Source organism: Amblyomma mixtum, chromosome 8, assembly GCF_055824585.1.
Source record: "Amblyomma mixtum isolate Tamu chromosome 8, ASM5582458v1, whole genome shotgun sequence".
In the NCBI taxonomy this organism is placed as follows: Eukaryota; Metazoa; Arthropoda; class Arachnida; order Ixodida; family Ixodidae; genus Amblyomma; species Amblyomma mixtum.
The window spans coordinates 133,283,603-133,309,173 of NC_143019.1; the positions used below are offsets into that span (position 1 = coordinate 133,283,603).

Consider the following 25,571-nt stretch of genomic DNA (forward strand, 5'->3'; position numbering starts at 1 on the left):
ACTCGTCTTGATTGAACTGTGAGAGGCGTGCACTCATGTGCAGCCATCTTCTTGCCAGTGTTTGCCTTGGTACCGAGACGCTGATGGAAACGCATTTCTGTGGACGCTTACCGTGCCCTGCAACTAGTCTTGATTGAACTGTGAGAGGCGTGCACTCATGTGCAGCCATCTTCTTGCCAGTGTTTGCCTTGGTACCGAGACGCTGATGGAAACGCATTTCTGTGGACGCTTACTCTGCCCTGCAACTCGTCTTGATTGAACTGTCAGAAGCCCCAAGTTACCTCAACCAGCCTGTGGTTGAAGTCTGTGGCGTGTTAAAAGGAGCATTAACTGCTGTCAGCAATGTGCTTGAATGCCTGAGTGAAACATGCGCAGTACCATGGAAAGTTGTGTTAGACAAGATAAAAAATGGTGCTGTCACGTAGCATACAAGGTCTGTGCATTTAAGAGTAGAGTTGATTGTATTGAGTACTTCGTGATGGTGTAGCTTATGTGCAAAACAACTGCAGAGATTCGAATCGGAGCGAAAGGGCGCATTTGTGCTAGGTAGAAGACTCCGTTGAGCTGCAGTGCCGCGGGGCAGAGGAGATGGAAGTTGATGAAGATGACGCTGTACAATGCTCAGCGTGAGAGTGGTGCAGTTTAACCCAAGGCGTGTTGGCTGCAGCGATAGCCTAGTGGTCTCGCTCAGTGACCCTTAAAGGAGCCTGTTTGCGCGGCCACGTGTTTGACTCCCGGTCATCGATATTGAGTCAATATCCTTTACTCTTTTATATTGTTTGACCTCAAACTCAGCACAAGGTCAAAACTAGTCACTTGGCGATCGAAGCTCGAGATTCCGCAGTGAAGCTTTGGCTTTAAAACATGCAAGCGAGAAGAGTACCATGTGAAGTTGAAGCAGTCATGTTAAATTGTTGCATTTCTCAGTTTATTTGTGAGAAAGCTATGGGCTCCCCCTTTTGCAGGAATAACGCCTGCAAAGGCATGTTTAGACAAGTGCGCTCTGTGTGGAGTACCGAAGTCTGAGGCTGAAGTATTATTGAAAGCATTCGATGCCGACAGGTAACGAACGCTTGTTTGTCGAGCGTGGAAATACGAACGTTTCGAACAAAGCACCGTATTTTGTGAACAGAGGTCTCTTTTCACCTACAGTGACAGTAAGTATGTGCTGCATAAGATTCACCCATGCATTAGTGTTTTTCAGGTTTGATAAGCATGTATGCCTGTACTGTCGCCATCGAGGAGTAACTGTTCAATAACGATGGGCTCATTCTTTTTCGAGCAAGTTTGATTTCTTCTTGCATCGTCATTGCACAAGTGGCGGTGTGTTTTTGTTCCTATGTCTTTATGCACCTGTTGTGGGAGTGAAATGAAAATGTGGGTATGTATAACTTATTTAAATATGTTTAATGTTGGCAGTGTGCGGAATTATTGAAAGGATTGTGTCGAAGCAAAGTTTGTGCCTTGGCATTTTACGCATTTCGCAAAAATGTATACCATGCAACTGTGGCAAGGAAACACATTTTTATTGAGTGCACATTGCAGTCACATAGCATTACGATCAGCGTCTAGAGCAGGCGCTGTGTGTTTGCAGCAGACTTGGCAGCTGCAGCAAGGTAGTCTTTTTGTTTCACATGCATGTGCTGAAGCCACCTGCACATGGGCATACATGTATGCATCATCACCAGTACGCTAGCATAACCGTGATGCTTTTGTAGTGCTCAATACAAACAACAGGCAGTCAGGCAAACATCATTCACCTTCATACTGCATGCAAACTGTGAACTGACAGGGGTTAAGGAATGCACATGCAGCACTGTTTTCATTCCTATTCCACCTACAAAGACACTGTAATTTGCCAACTGCTGCATTCTCTCAATACTGCTCAGCTGTAGGTACGAGGTGCACAGTTACGTTATTATCCACACTGAACTGGAACGTCCAGAGTTTACGTAGAGGATGTCTGTGCAATAACAACCATGCCACCGCAATCTATATGGAGTTTGCCCACCGAGGAACAAAATGGCAGTCGTACTTGTTTGAGTGTCGAAGTTGGAGACCATGGCAGGAATGGGTACACTTCTGCACCGTTTATTTACATATGCAGTCGAGCAAAGTTGTAACGACCGTACCCGTCGCAGGGATTGCATTTATTGCAAGGAATGTTGTACGCAATGATGTTTCGACATTAGAAAAGGTGGCGTTTTTTCTTAAGCAGGTCAAAAAATGCGTGTACTTCGATTGAAATCACAACCATATCAGGCCGCTTTTTAATCTCTGCCGCAAAGTCAAGTTCTTCTTGCCTAGAGCATTGTTGGCAACATCACGCTGCAGGACACATCACATATTTGCGTGGTTAAAGAGCGCCCAGCAGCTGGTGCCAGGTGAGGCAGCTCAATCAGATTTGTGGACGTCGAGTAGTGTTCTTACTTCACATTCATCTGGTCTGTGACAGTAAGCCTCTGCGGCGGTAGCGCATGTGCCAATGACGTGACCTCCGGCAGCGTCCCGACAGCGACGTTTTATTGGAGGTTTGCCGCAAAGCCACATGCTTCTAATGACGTATGTTTTAGACAGCAGTATGTTGTTTCTGTACTCGGGCCGCGATGGAGGTAACACAAACCTGCACTACCTGCTCTATGCACGGTGCCCCAACACAGTAGGCGAACAAAATGTGGACTGAGCAGGTGACGCATACCACATGACCAACGCGGCCAGCTGGGCATTCGAACTTCTCAGATTGGTGCCCACAGTTGAAGCAACACAATGTGCAGTGCCTCGATTTTCGACACTGCCTGTCTCACTCACCCCCCTCGTGCGCCTACGTCCAATCTTAGATGTTTTATCTCGCCAGCACATGCATGCACTGGCTCACCTTGTGATCACAGTGTGCTTTTCTGGCGTTCATGTAATTTCAGTACCGCCTTTTTAAAGCCTCTCTGATCCGCCATTGTTCTGGTGTCGAAGGCATGCTCAAGACAGGATACAAAACATATAGTGCCTGTAAAGCAAGCGGTTCTGCATCCACTCTCTCAGCGCATTTCCATGTATCGCGCAACCTCGATTTCGTTATAACGACTATGTTCTTTCAAAGTGCTGTAAGGGGCAGATAGATGATGTTCGGTCTCTGCGCAGGTTCGAAGTATACTTTTTTTTACCTGTAGGGGTGCATTTACCGCACCTCCATATCTGCTGCAACCGGCCAGTAGTGGCCACACTTGCTCATTGCGACTCAGAAAAACTAACATTCCTGTAATGTAGGCATTGGAAGTGCCATTACCATCGGCCATAACATGCAAGCATTCATTGCATATCCGGTCGTTGCAAGTGCGCTTGACTATATGTATTTTCGTGAAAAAGGATGCTTTCACTTCGCATGAGCAGTACAGAGAACAAACTGTCTGCATGGCAATCATGGTCCGTTGATGTGCTGGACATTATGGACATATGTTTGAGTGCACATTACTGACACAGACGTGTATCTCACACCTCCGACAAAGTGGAATCATTTCTGAAAATAAAAAGTGCCAAAGGTGCTCATTGTTTGTCTTTCTGGGATAATGCTGCAGTAGTAGTTAGCAAGACAATGCCACACCTGATAACAGTTCCACATTGCCGCTACAGAAGGCCAGCGTGTATTGTTTGCCGAGGACAACATTGCACGGATACCTCACCACAAGCAACATTCCGCTGTACAGTTCGCTACTGTTAAAGCATGTGGGCGTGATACAATTTATAGCAGTGCCAAATACTCATGATTCAGCTTCACTGAGTTGTGTTAGGTCGAAAGACAGAATGATCACAGTAATAGGCGGACAAATCGACTGAACTAATACAAAGCATTGCACAGCAATAGTAGCATTCGCATTCAGAAATGGAGTACAGTCAATAACTTTCTGTGGCACTGCTGAGACAGCCTGAGGCCCGAAGCGCAAGCCTCATTTTGCAGCTAGCTGTGGTTGTGAAAAGGGTTATGTACAAAATTAGTTCACACTACATTCCCCCTATCTCTCTCAGCCAAAAATAGAGTGATCCGCCGGTTGCCCCACACATTTATATCACTCTGCCACGTCACAAGGTGCGAGTGCAAACAATGTTTTCGTACATTTACTAGCAACGCCACTGTTGTCCCTGTTCTGGAGAATGATGACTAAGCTCGAAGTGCCATCTCCTCGCTTACAAGCCTTACCCGAGACGATGGCTGAGCACACTTCCTTTCCGATTTGAAAATAAAACGTGCCAACCTCTTCTGCCAAAGGAGGCGGTACGGGAGAGGGACTAGGGTAAGGACATGAACAACAAAAGAAAGAAGTTGTGGATATGGTCATTTCCACGTTGTACTGTTTTGTTGCGCAATGGCACATGCAGTAAGGCCCATCTCCTTAACTTTTTTGCCTAGCGTTTACTGAGGCGGCATAGAAAGTTATCCTCGAGTGCAGCACGAACAGCACGTTCGGAAATTCTTCACAATGTGACACTGCACATAGCATTACTCCGTAGCCACATGTCGTGCAAATCTTACTCTCCCATGTGAAGCGGTGGATGTGACAGTATTTGCCAAAAGGCCATTTCGAAGAGTGCAGAATGCACATTGCACAGGCTGCAAATGTTCTCTGCAGTGCAACCTTCGATGTGTCTACGATTCAAGCATGCACTGCCTGTCCCCCCTCCCCTCACATAGAAAGGAACGAAAAGAATCAGAAATCATCTTTAAACGCATGAATGTTCGTTCCTGAAATGAAACCATTACATCAAAAGCGATCGTGCCTGCAATGGTTGCCTATTACATTCCAAAAACTCTGTGATGAATGGCTCGCAAATGGTGCGGGCCATGGAGGGGCCTGTTACTTCACTTGAACATGTTGAAAGAGAGGGCGTGCATTTTTTGCACCTAGAGGAAGAACAGGTAGAATGAGGTTTCAAGCACAGTAATAACATAATTTATGATTGCTGCCATCCCTTGCTAATCGACTACCAACTCTTGTAAAGTTTATATCCGCACACAACAGTTAATGAGTCTGCATGGCGAAATCCACTTTGGAGCGCACACTATGCGATACACAAGTTGGAATGAGTGCTGCCGCACACCTTCAGTGGCTCCAAGCGTACAAACACGTACCACACAAAGAAATGTCTTCAAAGGGATGCAAGCATTTTGTCACGTTGCTAAAGTGGAGTGCTTTCTTGCGTATTGTGCGTTTTGTTTTCTTCACTGCTTGTAACTTATGATTACTGTGGAGGCTGGCTGCCTTGACTTTTTCATATTTCCAAACTGTGGCACTCACGGCGAGACCACACAGCTACATACTGCAGGTGACGGCACCTGAGCTCACAACGGGCACAGGCAACGATGGCATTCATGGTGAAGGTTTGAAAGTGGTTTCTTTTCATAACACCTTTTAACTAGCATGGTGGGTTTCACCATCTTAGACAGTAAGAACAGTGCTACCTATGCATACCCAAGGGTGCATACCTATACGTTTTACAATTTCCTCGGCAGTAAGCAGTGACGGTGGTCGAGGTGAAATGACGTGACACACTGTACAGTACTGCTGCTGTCAGGCAATTCATGCACTACTTTCGCAGTAACAAGTACGCATCTGTTTTCAGTGTCCAAATAATATTGTCACGTTCTAGTGACGGCAGTCCAGCGGTCAGGAAGACACCAGAAATACTTGCAAACGAAGCTCTCTATTTGGGCTGACTTGCGCCCGCAAAAGAACTGACTCACTCGGTGGCGGCGTAAGCAACAAGCGTGCTCGTCAATCGTCGAACTACGAATGTCCGCCGCTCGCGGCATTGCTCAATTTAAAGCCGGCAAGGAAACTTCCAGATAGCAGGACAAGATCATCTACACTAATCTGGAAAAACCTAGATGCAGCCTTTCATGGCTGCGATCAATCGAGATTAGACTGGTCGCTTCGCGCGTCAAGATCAAAAATGATAACAGCCCTTTCCTGCAGCCTTGAGCGTGAACGAACAAACACTACAATGATACGTGGCATTACCCCCCTTCCAAAGAAGCATCGTCTCGATGCTTTAAAATGAAATTAAACACGGAGAATGCTTCGAAAACTTAGAGTCCTTTAGCGTTCCTAATAAGGTGTAAGGGCAGCGGTAAAAGCTTCAAGTCTGTCCGTGTCGTCGTCGTCGTCGGTGTTGTCGTCGGTGTTGTAGTTTTTGTCGTCGTATTTGTCGTCGCAGTAGTCGTCGTCGTCGTAGGGATCGTCGTCGTCGTAGGGATCGTCGTCTTCGTAGGGGTCGTCGTCTTCGTAGGGGTCGTCGTCTTCGTAGGGGTCGTCGTCTTCGTAGGGGTCGTCGTCTTCGTAGGGGTCGTCGTCTTCGTAGGGGTCGTCGTCTTCGTAGGGGTCGTCGTCTTCGTAGCGGTCGTCGTCTTCGTAGCGGTCGTCGTCTTCGTAGCGGTCGTCGTCTTCGTAGCGGTCGTCGTCTTCGTAGGGGTCGTCGTCTTCGTAGGGGTCGTCGTCTTCGTAGGGGTCGTCGTCTTCGTAGGGGTCGTCGTCTTCGTAGGGGTCGTCGTCTTCGTAGGGGTCGTCGTCGTCGTAGGGGTCGTCGTCGTCGTAGGGGTCGTCGTCGTCGTAGGGGTCGTCGTCGTCGTAGGGGTCGTCGTTGTCGTAGGGGTCGTCGTCGTCGTCGTAGGGGGCATGGTCTTCTGTTTTCGTCGATGGAGGATCTTAGTTCCTGCGCTCAGAAGCAACCTCACTTCCAGAGGCTGCTTTATTCAGTTTAACCCTCGGGGGCTGGGGAAGTGTCCACGCACTGCGTAGACTCGGCTAGGAGATACTTAGCGCGGTGACGATGGCGACGGAGAACGCGATAGGCGGCTGGGTGATGAGTATCCTTCCCGACGCAAAAAATCCTCGATTTCGGCTGGTCGCTGGCCGGGTCGTGGGGCGTCGTAAGGGAACCCTCGGATGCCCATTCTCCTGTATGGGCAGTACCGGAGAATGTGACCGGCTTCTCCGCAGTGGAAGCATTGTGGGCGGAGCTGGTCGGGTGTTCTCCACTCGACGCATTTCCTCGGCCGTGTACGACGCTCGTAGGACGGGCGAGTTGGGGCGAGAGGGCGGCGGTCCAACGCAGCTGGCTAAGGGCAATAGGGGCTTGGGTCCCGTCGTCGAGGTACAGGACGGCGCACTGCTGCGGCGTAAGTCATGGCTGAAGGCTCCAGAGGCTGCGTGGTAGACTGGAGTCAGGTTTTCCGGCGAATAACTCGAAGGGCTGGCGTCACGACTTGCAGGGGTTGTCCGGTACCTGGAAGGCTACCCAGCACCTCCACCAAATGTCACGTTGTAGTGACGGCAGTCCAGCGGTCAGGAAGACACCAGAAATACTTGCAAACGAAGCTCTTTATTTGGGCTGACTTGCGCCCGCAAAAGAACTGACTCACTCGGTGGCGGCGTAAGCAACAAGCGTGCTCGTCAATCGTCGAACTACGAATGTCCGCCGCTCGCGGCATTGCTCAATTTAAAGCCGGCAAGGAAACTTCCAGATAGCAGGACAAGATCATCTACACTAATCTGGAAAAACCTAGATGCAGCCTTTCATGGCTGCGATCAATCGAGATTAGACTGGTCGCTTCGCGCGTCAAGATCAAAAATGATAACAGCCCTTTCCTGCAGCCTTGAGCGTGAACGAACAAACACTACAATGATACGTGGCAATATGTACTTTAATGAACAGACATAGTGAAAAAGGAACATGAATAACGCCCTCGCTTAAACTGCACAACAGATGGAAGTGCCACAACAGTGCAATGCCTAAACATCACAAATACAGAACAAACATTTTTCCTAAAACCAAAGAATAAACAACATTTCTAAGTGCGTTACATCATGAAAAAAGAAACTAACTGCTTTGTCATTGTCGTGTCCGGTCGCTGTGTTGAATGCAGCGAAAGACGCACACGGTACTTTAAGACTTCGTTTATTTAAAGCCGATGAGGGTGCGACCAGCGTCGACCGAGGCAGGAGCCGAACTGGCCGCCCGAAGAAAGGAGGGAGCGGAGAAGCGTCCACGGGAGGGAGTGGCTTCCCAAAACAGGAGGAGGATGCGGGGGCGCACCATGGGGGGGCATCTGTCGACAGCGTGCGACGAGGGGCAAGTGGTCGTTAGGAGGAGGATGCGAGTGGTCGTTAGGAGGAGGATGCGAGTGGTCGTTAGGAGGAGGATGCGGGGGCGCACACACACAAAAGCAATAAGGGGACACAACACTTCCTTCCCCCTTAGAAAGTTGCCTGGTATCGTGCAGGGGGTCGGCGCTCACGCGTGGAGGCGCGCTGGCTTTGTGCGCTCGGGGGAGAAACACTTGTAGGCTGGCTGTTGTTCGCTGTGTCTCCTAGGTCTGTCCTGGGCGAAGTCTCTTCTTCCGGGAAGAGGTGCCAGGCTATGTGGGAAGATGGTGCACGTGCTCTCTCCGCTGGCGGACAGCTCTCAGACGGCGTCGTAAATCTACGCAGCTGGTTGAGATGTCGGCGTGCTACTGTGCCATGTATGTTGACGAGCCAAGAGCGCAGGCCTATGCGTCTGACAATTGTAGCTTCCTCCCAGCGTGGCTTTTTCAGAAACTGTCGGGCGAGGACGCGCTGCCCCTCATTAAGCGTGCCGCAGCGCGGAATTGCTTTTTCTTCCCGGAACGTCTCTGCCTTTGGCTCGGGGAGGATGGCTGTGAGCTGGGTTCGCATTTCACGCTCGAACATCATTTTCGAGGGGGTCTCGCCTGTTGTGCTCTGAACCGTCGTGTGCTGCTTGAAGAGAAAGCGCGCAAGGCGGCGCTGCAGCGAGCCTGTCTGATCTCTTTCAAGGGCGCGTTTTAGCTCGGCTACGTAGCGCTCGGCTTGTCCGTTTGTCGCTGGGTGGTAGGGGGCCGATGTAACTGATGAGATCCCGTTGTCGCGATAAAACTTGAGGATCTCCGCAGACACAAACGGTGTTCCGTTGTCCGACACTACCTTGCGCGGCAGGCCGAACGTTGCAAATAGTGATCGGAGGTTGTCAATGACTGCTGCCGAAGTCGTCTGTCCCATTTGCCTTATCTCAAGCCACTTTGTGTAGGCATCTACGACCACAAGGAAGGTGCAGCCCTCAATTGGTCCTGCAAAATCAATGTGCAGTGTGTGCCATGGTGTGTCTGGCTTTTCCCATTCTGGGACAGGAGCTTTCGGCGGGGCGCTCCGGCTGCTCTGGCAAGGCTTGCATTCTCGCACCACTGTTTCGATGTCGTTGTCAATGCCAGGCCACCACATGTAGCTTCTGGCACACTTTTTCATTGCAACGATGCCCCGATGTCCGGCGTGGATGAGAGACATAGCTTGTGCGCGTAGTTCTCTCGGCATCACAACTCGGGACCCAAATATGATGCAGCCGCGATGGGTGCTCAACTCTGTAGCTCGCCTGCGGTAAGCGTCGAAGTTGTCCCCTTTGAGTTTATGCACGTTGCCTTGTTGAACAGCTGTGTAAACTAGCCGGAGAGCTGCGCACTTCTGCGTAGATGCTGCAACTGTGCCTGCTGTAAGCGGAGGTTCTGGCAGTGCTTCGAACATCAGAACGTCTCCTGGTGGAAATGGTTCGTCAACAGTTGCGTCTAGTGGCAGACGGCTTAGCGCATCGGCGTTTTGATGTTTACTCCCATTGCGGTAGACCAGAGCGTAGTCGTACGCTGAGAGTTTGATGCACCAACGTGTCATTCGCGGAGACAAAGTTGGTGGCATAGGCCTTTGTGGTCCCAGAATGCCCAATAGCGGTCGGTGATCGGTTATAAAGGTCACCTTCCGGCCGGCAATGTACTGGTGAAAATGTGTCGCCGCGTAGACGATGGCTAGCCCTTCTTTGTCAAGTTGCGCGTAGTTGCGTTCTGCTTGCGACAACGTACGTGAGGCGAAGGCGATGGGAGCTTCCCTTCCTTGCTCGTCAGTTTGCGATAGAACCGCGCCGACTCCGTACGGTGATGCGTCGCAAGCCAAAAGCAGAGGCTTCCTTTCGTCGTAGTGGCGGAGGACTGTACATCTTCGAATCAGGTCTTTCAGGGCATCGAATGACTGCTGATGGCGTGGCGACCATGTCCATGTCACATCTTTCCGAAGGAGTTGGTATAAGTCGTTGGCCACGGTAGCTCTTTGTTCCAAGAACCGGTCGTAGAACGTCAAGAGTCCGAGAAAAGCCTGTAGCTCCTGCTTGTTTGTTGGAGCTCGTGCTTCTGTGATCGCTCGCACTTTGTCCTCGGTAGGGTGAATGCCTTCCGCATCAATTCGGTGTCCCAGAAATTGCACCTCTGGCACCGCAAAACAGCACTTCGATTTGCTTATGCACAAATTAGCGTTTGCTAGCCTTTCGAGAACGAGCTCTAGGCGCACTGCATGCTCTTCAGTGGAAGTGCCACTGATGATGACATCGTCAAGGTAGACACAAACTCCTGGGATGCCCTGAAGCACTGTCTCCATGAATTTTTGAAATATGGCCGGGGTTGCAGCTACGCCAAAAGGCAGTCGCTTGACTTTGTACAAGCCTTTCAGTGTGTTAATTGCCAATAATTCAGCAGTTGACTCGCTCACCTTCAGCTGCTGATACGCCTGGGTGAGGTCCAATGTGCTGAAGACTCTTGCGCCACGTAGTACACTGAATACTTCTTCAGGTGTCGGTAGCGGGTAAGAGGACGCTTTAGTCGCAAGATTGACGGTGCTCCGGTAGTCTCCGCAGAGGCGTATGGTTCCGTTCTTCTTGCGAACTACGACAAGTGGTGTGGCCCATTCTGAATGCTGCGTCGGCTCGATGACACCTTGCTGCTCCAGTTTGTCCAACTCTTTTTCAACTGAATCTCGGAGAGCAAACGGCACCGGCCTGGCCTTCAGAAATTTGGGTTGCGCGTTGTCCAACAACTCCAGTGTGACCGGGGGCCCTTCGTTTCCTGGAATCTCTTCCGAGAATACTCTTTCGTATTTCTCTTGCAGTTGCTCAACCATGTTCTGGCTCGGCGTCTGGTGCATGCCGCATATCATCACGCCTAGTGGAGAAAACCAGTTTCTCCCTAGAAGGCTTGATCCTGTGCCCTTCACAACAAGCAGAGGTAGCGTATGGGTCTGGCCGTTGTAGTTAACCTGCACGTTGGCAGAGCCCAATAGTGGCAGATTCTGTCCTGACCACGTTCGCAGGTGCGTGTCGTCTTGTTGCAGGGCGGGTGCGTCAGATGGCCATGAAGTTCGGAACGTGTCCTCACTGATCAGAGTACAGGCTGCGCCGGAGTCCACCTCGAACTTAATCAGCTGGTGATGTACGCTTACTTCTGTAAAAATCTTCGGTCGCGTGCCGAGATTCATGGTGTTCAGGTCGTACAACACAGATGGTGTTGCTGATGTTGCTCCATGGAGATCAGATAGCGGCGTATTCTCTGAGGCGTTGACGCTGTGATTAGGCTGGGAAGGTGACTTTATCTTGGCAAGTCTCCGTTTCGTAATGCATGCTCTTTCGATATGCCCTCGCTTGTGGCAAAAATTACACGTGGCTGACTGGAATCGACATCCCTGGGGGTTGTGTTGGTCGTCACACCGCCAGCAGCGTTGTGCCTTTTTGACCGATTTTACAACAACAGAAGGCTTGCGCACCTGGTTGCTTGTCTGGTGTACCGGCTCGGTGTTCCGGCGAATCCCTCTCTGCTGGTGACCGGCGCTCTCCGCTCGAACGGCGATGTCGTAAGCTTTGCTGAATGTGAGGTCCTTCTCAGCGAACAGGCGCTGCTGCAGTGACTCGTCACTCAGTCCGCACACAAATCTGTCGCGTAACATCACGTCCAAGGGAAGCATGGTGGTGTTAGCAGAAGAAGCTGCGTCTCCCTCCTGCCCGGTAGCTGTTGTCGACAGCGTTCCAAAATTGCAGTCGGCAGCGAGCTTCTTGAGCGCGGCTACGTAGGCGCTCACAGTTTCTCCTCCCAGTTGATCTCGTCGTTGGAAGCGAGCCCGGCTGTAGACCTCGGATGGCCTTGGGTCGTAGTGCTTTTGCAGCGCTTTTACGATGTCGTCGTAAGACACTGCAACTGGTGTGCTTGGCTGAATAAGGGCGCAGACAGTATCGTAGGTCTGCTCCCCGCACAGCGTCAGCAGGTTGGCCCTCTTCAAGGCTGGGTCTGTGATGTTGTTAGCTTCAAAGTAGAACTGAAGGCGTCCAACCCACGATGACCACGATGAGCCGTTGAACTCTGGTATCTGATTGGGAAACCCTCGCGTAGCCATGGCTTGTCAATAGCGTTGCGTAGCGCGGGTCGAATCCACTTTCTCGTCGCCACTGTCGTGTCCGGTCGCTGTGTTCAATGCAGCGAAAGACGCACACGGTACTTTAAGACTTCGTTTATTTAAAGCCGATGAGGGTGCGACCAGCGTCGACCGAGGCAGGAGCCGAACTGGCCGCCCGAAGAAAGGAGGGAGCGGAGAAGCGTCCACGGGAGGGAGTGGCTTCCCAAAACAGGAGGAGGATGCGGGGGCGCACCATGGGGGGGCATCTGTCGACAGCGTGCGACGAGGGGCAAGTGGTCGTTAGGAGGAGGATGCGAGTGGTCGTTAGGAGGAGGATGCGAGTGGTCGTTAAGAGGAGGATGCGGGGGCGCACACACACAAAAGCAATAAGGGGACACAACAGTCATGTAATAATACAGCCAGAGAGAGGTAAATAGCTTTTTGAAGAAAGGAATGGCCCAGTATCTGTCGGCAAGGGGGTAAGGTGGGAGTGAAAGAAGAAAGAGGTGGCCAAGTGGAGGTCTCCGGAAATTTCGACCACCTGGGGATCTGTAACGTGCACTGGCATAGCACAGCACACGGGCGCCTTTTGCGTTTCGCCTCCATCGAAACGCGGCCGCCGCGGTTGGGTTCGAACCCGGGTGTCAGTTCGGACATTATGTATGTCAGTCTTCCTTCCAGAAACAAGTGTTGGACATTTGCTATATTACACCAAGTGTGAAAGATTCCCCCCTGGTCACCTCATGAGATGATGCGAGAAACAGAGGACTGATTGTATACAGGATTGCAAACATCAGTGAGCACTCGAATACATTATGGGGGCTTGCAAACAATTCTTACGACGCATAAATGTAGGAATCATTTATAATTGTCGTTGACAGTGCCGTTGCCTTGACGTCGCAGATTTGGCAGGACGAACGCTGTTTCGCTGCAGTAGTTGACCTCACACATTTCTCTGCTTTGTGTTGATGTGAAATTTGTCTGCAGTGAACTGGTGCCTCCAGGCAAGGTTTGCTGTGCCGCCGGAACGATTTCATTCCGGATGTGCATAACTCTATGACCCACATTTACTGCTACAGTGCCAAAGTCAGGAAATCGAGCAGCCATGACTGTTGACATCGTACTTTGCAGCATTTCTCACAAAGCACGCAATCCACTGTGTATGCGTATCATGTGAAGTCTGTGGGATGGCAACCACAATCCAGTGCAGGCGACGAAAGGGCTCAGCCGCCTGTATCCTGACCACAGTACAGTGTGTGATCCATCTGAGAGGGCACTGCACAGTCAATGCAGAGAGGATGAGGGGTACCTCCAGATGTGGTTTCAATCAATGCGAAAGACACTAGCCTTTCTCGACCTACGCCTGCCTTGCAATGGCTGACTGCTCCAAGAGGTGGGGGGGGGGGGCGATGTTCTTTGCAGCCTGCGTTTCTGACACACACCAAGGCGACGAGTTTGTGCGGTAACGACGCAGTGTTTGGAGATGGAGCCAAGTAATGTCGCATTACAACACCTGTTTAGCCAAACGTCAGGCCGCAATCACAGTGGGTGGCAGCATGCCACGTGAGGTGAGGTAAAAGCAGACGCAGCGGTTCGCGGGCGAAGCACATTTTGTTCTTTTTCTGCGTTTTTAATTTCCATATCTCTAACGTTTTGTTCCCAGCATTACAGCATTGCTGTTCAATAATGTGCTCCATAGGTACACTTCTGTGGTCATGGCATAAACACACCACCATTGGGTAGTTGCAAACTTCTTCAGCAGTGGCACGCATGCAGACAAACACTGCAGCCATCGGAGGCATACTTTCTGTGTGCGTGCTTCAGTGCTGTGCAATGTGCACATGAATGAGATTTCCACAACAGCACTTGGAGGCTTAGCAAAGCATAAGCTGTGAAAACAACCAGGTGTGCACGAAGAAACGAGTGCTTCTGTCTATCACATCTGAGGCCTGAAACACACTACACAACTTGTCCGAGATGAAGTATTCTTCACCAAAATGAGGACACCACTGTAAACATGTAAAAGGGGATGCGGTGATGGCCGAGTAGTGTGAAACATACGGCAACGAAGGTGTACTGCTTTCACTGATGGTGCTTAGAAATGTGTTGAGCCCCTAAAGACAGAACAGTACTTGTTGTGCTGTGTACTTGTTGCGAGAGAAAACTTTGCTAACTTTCTGCGACAGTTTTCCGCGCACTCGAACAATATCAGGTAAAGTTAGCTGAAAATGGGAGCGTCAAGTTTTTCACACTTAAAAACAAACACTAAACGAACATGCCACAGAAGTGTCTCTTGAAAACGGAAAGTAATAACATGAAACGTCCACCTCAGGGGTGGCTTTTCAGCGTAAAACACGAAATGACCGATAAATAAGTTAACATGCCTAAGAAACAATATATGAACTAGGAACAAGCAGGAAGCAATCAAAAACTGAACAACGCAGCATGTATGTTTTGTCACGTTAGAACGTAAATAGAACAAAATAAATGCAACAAAAACACAGCACCGGCTGGGTTGACAAAAAATAGAAAACAGTACATGAACTAGGAAGAAGCAGGAAGCAATAAAAAATCAACTATGCAGCATGTATGCTTTGTCACCTTCGAACGTAAATACAACAAAATGAATGCAACAAAAAATACAGCCCTGGCTGGGTTGTCAAAAAAATAAGCAACAATACATGAACTAGGAACAAGAAGGAAGCAATCAAAAAATGAACTACGCAGCATGTAAGCTTTGTCATGTAAGAACATAAGTACAACAAAATAAATAAACAAAAAATACAGCACCGGCTGGCTTGTCACAGAATGAAATGCTCACTGAGGCTCCTGCCTTTTTTGCGTTGCATCCGCGAGCACAAGCTGCTCTAATGATGCGGCTATTCTCTCCTGGCATTGCCGCATCTGCGAGAAAAAGCAACAATGACCTCAGTATCAGTATACACATGACTGGATGTTGTACCTCAAGGTTAAATATTTGCAGCCTACTATTGCAAAAGAACATGCGGTTCACGTGTACAGTGTTTACGAAGCCGTCACCTAAAGTGTGCACTGCTTGACGTCAGGTAACACCGGTATTGCATTTCTGTTTGCTTATGCAGTGTTCCTTACTGAATCTATTCATTTCAGTGGCCCATTTGTACTACGTTCTTCATTGCATTGTGCTCAAAAAAATAATTTTTATTTGTCATGGTCACAATGCACCCAGTGCAACCTTGTAAAGTGTGTGCACAAATCTTTACATGAACAGCATTCGGCACAAAATCTGATGCGTAGGCAGGTGTTTACCAGTCGTGTTATATTATGAGATACTTTTCACAACCAATGTTGCACGGCAACGTTGCTCTCCTATATGTGACTACACTTATTTCTGACTACATGGCACGCACCACACACATCAGTGTACACATCTCAGTTGGTGGTGTGACTCAAAAGAAGGCACACACATGTATATTACAAAAGGCAACCTTGCAATGCCCTCGACAGGCGTCATTTCAGCAAACAGTTATCCCAGACCTTACATCCACATAAGCATTATTGTGTTCCATAAGTAATTTTACCTGTTGTTCAGTTCTTTGGCATCATTCTGCACCGTGTCACCGCTTATGGTTCGCAAGTAGTACCTTCTCTGTATGCACAAACCAGCTGACATCAAACAACTTTCATAGTGTGTTTGAATGGAGCGCAACTGTTTACGAAGAATGCCACACGATACAAACAACTCATTGCATCACGCCTGTAGGAGAAGTATGCAAAGCTCTCTTTAAATTCTGCGTCAAACCAGTTAATTCATCTTACAGTGACATAGCAGTGAGTGGGGACATACAGCACTTCTTCGGATGCTGCCAAACAAGGACCTGTGGCCTTTTCCATTGGACACTGTCTGTCTATTTTCTGAAGCAATTATTACTGAGGACAATTTGCACTTCTACCACAGGTAACATCACCACGTATGCATGCGCTATCGCTGTGCCCTACAGACAAGTCTGAAAGCGGCTGCACCTTTAGTTGGTAATTACGTAGCTGTTTCAAATGCTAGCACAGACATTCTTCACAAGCGTTGTCTTTCAGTAGCAGATATCTCATCCTCTTAACTCTTTCCTTACCACGGGGAAATTGGCTGTTTTTTGTATGGTTTAGTTACGAATTCTTTGTGCAACAGCTACTAAATGTACAGTGCCATGCGGTACATAAAAGTTAAGGTAAATGAACGTGCTTTCAAGCAGTATTTATTTGTAAGAAATACAAAAAAATTGATTTACATAAAAAATATTCATGAACAAAAAAACAAAAAAATGCAAAAAGTTGCTGAATAAGGAGAAATATCTCTGGCAAAAATTTTTTTACCGTAATTCCATAACATACAGATTGTGGGTATATCAATAGGCAACATTTCGTTATAAAATGATACCCATACACTCAGTACTCTTTGAGTTAGGAAAAATTACAAGACGCATAGTGAAATATTCAAGTTCTTGATTGGTCCTACTTAATTTTTTTTTTCAAGGAAAAGATTAGCTTATAGCACAATACTATATACCAAAACGCGCGTGTTAAATGCACAGTACAAAAGCACATTCCGAAAGAAATACAGTAATAACAAATTGGGTAATAAAAATTAGCAATCACAAATAATTAATGAAATTCACTGCAAACTTTCTAAATGAGTAACTGAGCTGAACTCCGACGACACGACATCGATGTCCGAGTCATCTGTGCTCGATGAGTCTAAAAGATCACTTGCCGGGTCGTCGGGATCGAGCAAAACTGCGATCTTTCGAGCGCGCGCGGTTTTGGATGTCGACGACATCACTCCGCTCAAGTGCGCGTCAACCTTCGCACCCGCGCGCCCTTTAAAAATCGCCGCCACGCAGTAAAAATGTGAACCGTGCAGAAACGGAAACTCTACTTTGTATACAATCACCGAGATGGCACCACAAGTCCAGGGCGCAGTGGTATTATTAAAATTCGCGCTTACTCAGCAGCGATCGACGCCTAGTGCCGTGGTAAGGAAAGAGTTAAGCTCACTGTGCTGCACAGGTAGTGTCCAGGCCCCCATTTTGCGCGTGGAAGTAAGCAATGAATTGAAAAGGCTGTTCATTTGCCTCTAAATGACTTCCGATTTTACACCAAAAAAACACCGCTTTGAAATAAGAAATGTAATACAGACATTCCTTGGCAAACCCGCAGATACATACCATTCGGGTTTCTTGCAAAAGCTCGGTCAGTATCGCGTTGGTTGCCTCAGCCACTTCCACCCGCCGTGCTCCGTCCCCCACTGCCCTCTGCAGGAGGGGGCTTCTCCTCCGCACTGGTGGAGGTCCTGCAGCAGGAGGAAAGATAAACCAGCAATCAGTGACACTACTTCGCAACCTAATACCACGCAGCCGGTTACGGGCAACAGGTACACGTAAGCTGCACCAAGCGCTGCACAATCATCACACTGGGAGGCATTACGAGACACTGACTTTGTACACAGTAACAACTTCAAAGCATGCAGTAGTCCCCTTTTCTGATCAACATAAATCATCTGTTGAGGCTTGCCATGTTCTGCTGGGGTTCACAGAGTGAACACATAGTGTTTATCTTCCATGCCAAACAAAATTGCCATCAGCAATAAATTTAATACAGACTTGAAAATAAACTGCTGTGTACACAATTTTCAACTCAGTTATGACCTTGGAGGAAAAAGGAAAAGTTCACATTCTACTGTACAAAACAAGTAACATACGTTTCATGTTCTCTTTTATGTGAGGCTGAGGACATGCTACCGCTACTTGCGGCATTTGTTCATTACTTTATCGCACTTTCAAGTTGGCCACTTGCTTCATGCCGTCACGTTTCACTTCCGAAACCCCCTCAGAAAAATGCACATCGCGTATGGTGCTTGTTGTTGAGCCCTACTGCACATCCCTCTGGTTTTGGCCCTTACATAGTATTGAGACAATAATTTCCATCGCTTCGGCAAAAAGAGTTCTTTAAGCAAGCTTATGTCTGCCAAAAGCCGTGCAGTGTGCCTACACTTGTCAGGCAGGATACATAGTGCAAGGTATCAGGGTTTCATATGGCAATGAGAAATGATAACAAGCTACTTTGTCACAAAATCGATTTAGTATAGAAAGTGGAAAGGCAAGAATGTCACAAAAACGTTTCACTACATTTTCACTAGTTTCACTACACAATATTTCGGTGTCTTCAACTGAATGGTGACTGCGATATGCAGCTGGCATTTAGGTCACATGAGGCATTATAAATTGCACAAAGAAACGCTGCTGCATACTCTCAAATCACTACAGCTCTAACACCCGCGTGCGGTGACAGCTGGAATGGCATCAAAGGATGTATGAGTAGTTCCACCACTGTTCGTTTCATGCCTCACACGGCCTAAGTCCCAATTACTCCCTGCAGGCATCAATAAAGTGCTCAAACTGGAACTAAAACAGCGTCAGGAATACATTATTTTATATTTTATTTGCCAGTTTTGTATGTTAATGTCACAGGGTTATTCATCTATATCAATGTCTAAACCATTGTTTACAATAAGAAAGTATGCTAGCAAGTACGGCAAGCCCGACATCTCTAACTTCTTTTGTGCATAATCTTGCCCACTTAAGGCAGAAGCATAACTGTCCACCATGCACCACTGTACTGGAAACAAAACCATTACCGCAGATCACAAAAAATGTGTGAACATTCGCAAAAGGGCGCAAGTGCCAGCTAGTTTCCCAGCTCACATAACATCTTGAAACCAGATATGCCCGCACAGAGCGGTAACCGACGTTTATGTTGGCCCCATAGTAGCATCGATTAACATTTCTTTACCCCTTAAAATTGTAATAGTAGACAATCCATCTTGGTTTCAAAGATCTGCACCTGAGAGCCACACTGTTTGCATTTCAGTACCATGCTTTAGCTCTTCCGAAATGCCCTGCTACAGGAGATAGTAATACGCATTGGCTGTCTTTAAAAGGGAGCCTACATGTTGATTTACGCCTGCACAAAACGTGTATGGCTGTGTCCTTCGAGGCTGTTTTAAATTGCTGAACGCCCCCCCCCCCCCCCCCTCATCACTTGCCTCAAACACAAGACCATATTTTGCAGGATGCAGCCATTCCTGCCTGCCCAATGAAACAGTTTGTGTTACCATAAGAACACACACATAAAAAAATGCGGCATCAGAAGCTGCACCCTACAATGCCACAGCGCAATCATGTGCTACCAAAATTGATTGCTTGCACTGAGTACTTCCTTGATTTTGTACACGAACTGATTCGGGAACTGGTTCGAGTGAGTAAGCCTGTGTTTCGCAAGGAAAAATGAAAGGTTAGTCAGTGTTGAGCCTGATTAGGAAATTTTCTTGCAAAGACTGTGATGAAACGGATAAGATGTCAGCGTTACCTGCAACATTTTGTTTCGCACATAATACAGACCGACCCAATAAATACCACATCTGTTAACATGTGCCAGTCTATTAGGCAATGAGGATCACGAGATTTCCTTCTCTCATATGCAGAGATAAACCTGTATAAGGCAGCATAGCACTCTTTTCAATTAATGACCTCCAGCTTATATCTGTGAGATATATACCCAGAACTGCACTGCTGTGGACTACCAGAAAGCAATGCCACACTCGGCAACGACTGACAAAATGTGCAGAACTCACGCCTGTGAAGCCCCCATTATGTCCTAATATCATGGTACATAGAACTTCCGTCAAAACGTTGGAAATTGCCTCATGGCTGGCAGTCATCATCTGCTCAAAACAATAGCAGTGCAGTTCATAGGTCACACTTTTTAACACCATCCCTGCCAGCGTTTCAGCCTAGTTGCCATGTGCATTGCAGGTCAACCTAGGTTCCCAAACTGTTGACAATATGATGACAGCATGGAACGAAGACTCTGCATTTAAAGGCAATGATGATAGCATTAAGGGTCCTGTTCTGAAGAAAACGCCATGTCCGTGCTGTCGCCACTGTGAGCGTAAAAGCAGGTGGCCGACCTGCCACGCACTTCACGTGGTATTGTCAGCACAACCTGCACACCGCTACAGGTGGCAACCTCCACACAATTGCAAGTGGCTCTTAAATTAATGACAGGTCGTGACAGGTTGCTTGAAAAGGACAACCTACCCCTCGGAAGCCCCACCAGTGCCTGTGCTTCAAACAGCCCCCTGCCGGGCAGTAGCACATCTCTTAACCGCCATACGACTGCACCAGAAGTGATATGAAAACTCCCCGCAATGTATGAAAAAAAGCAAACAATTACCACTCCCGCATATGTGAGCATGTCGGCAGAACCCAGGTGAGGTGATGAACACATAGCATCGCACTTTGCTGACATGACCCTTCAATGCAATCAAGTCATACCGTTAAGGCCGACTTTAGGTGTCCCGTCTAGTTTTTCCCTAACTTCCCTCATGCTTGCAAGCACATCTTGGTGGGTCTATGAATCCCAACGCAGCCGTGTGTTATCACAGCCCTGTCTCACTTTGTTGTCACTGGCCCCATGATGCTACAGTTACTAAATATGATTGTTTTTGTTCCTACTGTACTGCCACAGTCTGTCTAAGGCTATACTGCCATGACCACTGGTACTTCAGAAGTGCTTCATACATTCCGAACATGTGGACACTTTGCAACCATATTAACTGTTATCGAAACTTACTCGCAGCAGACAATAAATGCTCATTCACTGAAACAACTGATTAATATAGCAAACAACACACATGCAGGTAGTATACAAATAAAAACTTCAGATTTTCCCACACAGTTCAATGTCGCAGAAGGTGACTTTTGGTCATGCGCAAACGACTTGCAAAAGCGTGCAAACGACTTGTTGTACATAGCTTCAGGTTGTACACACAGCACTACACACTTACAAAGTTGAGAACACATACGAGGAACTGTTGCGAAATGTGTAATTAACATGCCAGAATGATGACATTACTTACGACTGACAGCACTCCTGCCAGAGTGCATCTCAGGACGGCTGGACACCCCACTGCTACCTGCGGCCACTGCAGCCGAGGCACACGCACTAGCAGCAGTGGGAGGGGCTGCCACAGCGTCTGTGCCTACTGGGCCGCAACCATTAGCAGCGGCCACAGGCACACTACCATCACTCTGTGCAAACAACAAAAAAGTAAAACATTTAAAGACAATTTACAAAAGCAAAGGAGCAGTTGTTACCATTTAGTTAATGTTAGGAGCAGTTACCGCGCTACAAATGTGCTGGCAGAACACTTTCAGCTTATGAAAATGGACCACACTCTGTCTATGTCGCATAATTTGGTGTCTGTTTTTTTTCCCCACCCTCAAGGTACTCTCATCTTTGTACTCTGGTGAAGGATTCCTTTTATGGTATTGCATTTTATCGGAGCCCAACACAATCTGTGCGTTCATGCTTCGCTGCCATCTCGTGTATGCTTCTTGGCGTCACAGTTGTAGCATACATACTTCCACTTCTCACTCTCTTCCGCCCCCCTTTCAAGTAGTTTTTTTTATTCTGTGTCAAGTTAGTGCTAGGCTAGACAACCTCCCAAGCACGTAGCAAAATAAATTGCCTTATCGATGCCACAGTCATCTCTTGCAACAAACATTCCTTTGTCCTTTCTACGCACTGTTGCTCGCATTTCAAAATAGCTGTAGTGGGCTCACTGCTATGCATCAATGTGCCTACTTCCGCAGCACTCAATTCTGCAGTGCTTTTCTCAGAAAAACCATGCACTGATGCATACTGCTTTTTTGGGGTTCTGCCCTCTACTGTATGGATATCAAGCAGTTGCATAAGTACATTCGCTGATACAAAACAAAATGTACAGACTACGCGACTTCTGACTGCCCCTATTAAATTGCAATTTTTCGGTTTTCATCACACCTGTTCCTAGGCACATATATTCACCACTGTGATCAAAGCTCTCCGAAATAAAACCTGAACTTACGCTTCCCTCGCTTGCTGCGGCCATAAAAGGCGCCCGCCTCTTGGGCGCGAACGATCGCCCAATGATGGCCAGGAGGCGACCACGGGGCCCCGCTAACCGGCCACCGCCAGTACCCCTGCGATAAGCGTCACCACAACCATTTCAAACGACCGACGGAATCATTGAGCGGTTACATATGCACCAGTACTCACCCCATTTCGCTGGAAAACCAGCCAGCATCCCGCCTCGCGCGGCTGGCATATTTTGTATACCATAGGCGCCACTCCTTCACTGACCTGACAGGCGGGCCTTCCGCATTTAGCAGCTCGGCCAGCCTGCACCACAACCGATTCCTTTCTGCAACTGTAAAATTTGGATCCAAATCGCCCCCCGCTGTTGCGAGACGGGGGTTGGTCTCTAGAAAATTTAGTAGAATCTCTTCCTGCTGCCGCGTAATTTGAGATGTACTTGCCCGTGAAGCCATGGCGCCTTTGAACGATGTTTAGTAATCGTCTGCAAGCTAGGCTGCATAACACCATATAATTTTACAGGGATTGTGGTAGAAAGCAAATTATTCCCTCCCTCACTGAAGAAGGTTATTGTACACAAAAAGCACAGCTCTAATACACACCTTTGTGCATGCAGAATGGTTAATACGGCAATCATTAGTACCTTCTGCTCAGTCAGGATGCAGCTTGTCACCCGAAATTGACTTTTCATCGATGTAACGCACGACGTAGCGCGACATCGCGTGTTGCGCCGAGATGACCTTGGCACGAGATGTCCCACGCCAAAAACAATTGCAGTCCATAACCGTCCATACCTGCAAACAAGTTTAACACGATAAGTATAACTACCGTCTGCTGAGCCGGGGTGGCGCTCGCCATGCGAACTTACTTTGCACCGTCGTAAACAGACGACGAAGCGCAGACGCTGCCCGCTGCGACGAGATGGCCTTGGCAGCGCTTGCGCGCGCGGCTACATGACCCTTCAAGGCGTTTTAATGCCCGTTAGTGCAACGAAAGTGTCCGCACAAGCCAAAGAGGATTTAAAGCAATGTGACGACTTTTACAAGCATACAACTGAACTTTAACACCTACGTGTTGTCAATCATATGTTTCAGACACCGACATGAAAGCGCCATTTTCTCCACGGCTTAAACCGCACTCGCGTTCGTAAAACAAATGATAAATTGAAATAAGTGCCATCAATCTTGCATTGTAAACACTAATTCACTGTAGTATGAACATTATGTTGCTTTAAATAAAAAATAATCATCTCTGCTGTAATTAACAACTACTAATCAAAGATACGAAACTATTGCTGCTAGTGAATCAGCAGTGGTAAATTGTCGCTTCTCGGAGTGAATGAATGCACCGCAGACGAAAGTGCCGGCGGCTTTTCCCGTTTCTTCGAGCAACTGTAAGCACTTTTTTAGGCCCCGCCCATATGCGACATGTCGCAAAAGGCGACACCGGCAGAATACCACCCCTGCACATACTATACACCAAGCGTCCCAGTTGCGAGCGGCGCAAAGGTCGCAACGCCAGCCACCATTACCTGCGGGCGATTACAAGATTGTCTTCCGCTCGAACGGAGGCCTTTCTTTAACCGACCTTCCACCGCGCCAGCTCCGCCTCGCCTTGATAGCTGCGGACAAGCACCTCCAAGACCCAGACGCCACCCAGTTGCGCATTCACCCCATCAACAACACCTGCACCATGAGCACCCCTCACCAAGCCGACGCGCTCCGCCTGGTCGCCATCACGGAACTCTCCATTAGAAACAAAGCCTATGCCGTCAGCGCCTATATCACCCCCCCCCCCCCGGATGGTGCAGCACGAGGTGTAATCACTAACGCCTACTGGGAGGATACCCCCACACAGCTTCTAGAAGACCTCATGGCGGGCAACCCTAGGGCCCCCATCATTGATGCCCGTCACATCGGACAGACCCGTTCGATACTCATCACCTTCCGAGGGGGGGGGGGGGGGTCCTGTGCCTCGAACCATCTCCTACAGAGGCGGTCTCCACACCTACACCCCGTACAGAGGACACCTGGACGCCTGCACCAACTGTCGTCAACCAGGACACCGCGCGGATGTGTGCTCGCTTCAGCGCACGCACAACTGCCCAAGATGTGGCGTCCCCCACCCCCGAGAGGACACCCCGACATGCACCCCAGCCTGCATACTATGTGGAGGCGCCCACATTACGGGTACCAGAAGATGTAAAGGCAGGGGACGCCGTTCACCGCCCGCCTCACCTCAACAGCACACCTCCCGCATAACGGACCGAGACGCGGACCGCACCAGCGTCCGTCGCTCCAGCAACTCTCGATCATCGTCTCGTCGCCGCCAAGACCAGCAGCCTAGGCAACCCTCCTGGCTGGACAGAGTCGCAAGAAGAACCAACAATGCCAGCAAGCCCCCGACCCCCCCCCCCCCGCCCACACAGGTCGATATCCGTGACCGGGAGCTCCAGGCCCTGCGAGACGAGGTGAGTCGTCTTACCTTTCTTATCAAGACCCCCACCTCCATCCTTCCACAGCTTCCGCCAACCGTACCTCCCACACAACACTCTCCACTACCACAAACATCAACAGAAAACATGGAGGAGTCCGTCTCCCAATCCCACCCTCACCACCACCCACGAAAAAATGGACAACAGAGCCACCACCCGTTACTCAGACCGACCTTACATCGCTCGAGGCCCGCCTGGACGCTAAGCTCGCGTACATGGACGCGCGTGCAGAGGCAAAATTTAATCACCTCATCGACCACCTCTCCCAACGCTTCGAGCAACAAATTGAAGCGGCATTTACGCGCATGGTGCACACCCTAGAGATTAGCCTTGCACAGTACGACGCCCGCCTCCAAACAATAGAGCAGGCCCTTCCCTCGCTACACCTCAAGTCTGCCACATCAAACCCGCCCACCTACCCCATAGAATTCCCCAACCAACCCACCTATCCTCACCCCACCAAAACTCCAGTATGGCGGGGCTACCTCCTAATTCCTTATCAATTCTGCAGTGGAACTGCCGCCGCTTCTGGGGCAAGCGCGCACCCCTCCAACTCCTCCTCCCCACACTTCGCACGCCCCACATCCTTCTCCTTCAGGACACACGTAGCCCTGCCACGCTTCCTAGCTACACATCTGCTCACTCAGACGCCACGAATACACCCAGGGCGTCGACACTTATACATCGCTCCATTACACACTGTGGTGTCTGATTCAGACCAGACGGATGACACGGAACCACGCAAGCGCAGTATGCAAAAACACTCTTCTTTATTCGTCACAGTGAAGCCACTTATATAGGAAATCATATTGAATGACGATGACGATATGTACACTGAAAGAAACGAAACTGAAACAAGAAAGAAGGATACAACATCGCCTCCCGCTTGA

At 48.8% G+C, this 25,571-nt stretch overlaps 2 protein-coding genes across 3 annotated transcripts in view; one reads left to right on the forward strand and one right to left on the reverse strand.

Moving 5' to 3' along the window:
- Nucleotides 1–25,571, forward strand: part of LOC149334515 (uncharacterized) — a 90,450-nt gene that overhangs the window by 52,599 nt on the left and 12,280 nt on the right. The window lies entirely within an intron of this gene.
- On the reverse strand, nucleotides 12,648–23,165 carry LOC149334516 (uncharacterized). The gene is made up of 5 exons (XM_089555146.1): nucleotides 23,056–23,165; nucleotides 22,831–22,981; nucleotides 21,190–21,361; nucleotides 17,438–17,562; nucleotides 12,648–15,143 (listed from the first exon to the last, which is right to left on the reverse strand). Exons 2-5 carry the CDS (start codon nucleotides 22,876–22,878, stop codon nucleotides 15,057–15,059), a joined length of 432 nt encoding a protein of 143 aa, XP_089411272.1. The 5' UTR covers nucleotides 22,879–22,981; nucleotides 23,056–23,165; the 3' UTR covers nucleotides 12,648–15,056.

Bases quoted from the DNA above. Each gene is read 5' to 3' on its own strand.
- LOC149334516 (XM_089555146.1), bottom strand. From the start codon at position 22,878: ATGAAAAGTCAATTTCGGGTGACAAGCTGCATCCTGACTGAGCAGAAG. The intron at 21,362-22,830 runs GTACTAATGATT...TTGTTTGCACAG, and splicing joins GCATCCTGACTGAGCAGAAG to AGTGATGGTAGTGTGCCTGT. The intron at 17,563-21,189 runs GTAAGTAATGTC...CTCCTGCTGCAG, and splicing joins TGGCAGGAGTGCTGTCAGTC to GACCTCCACCAGTGCGGAGG.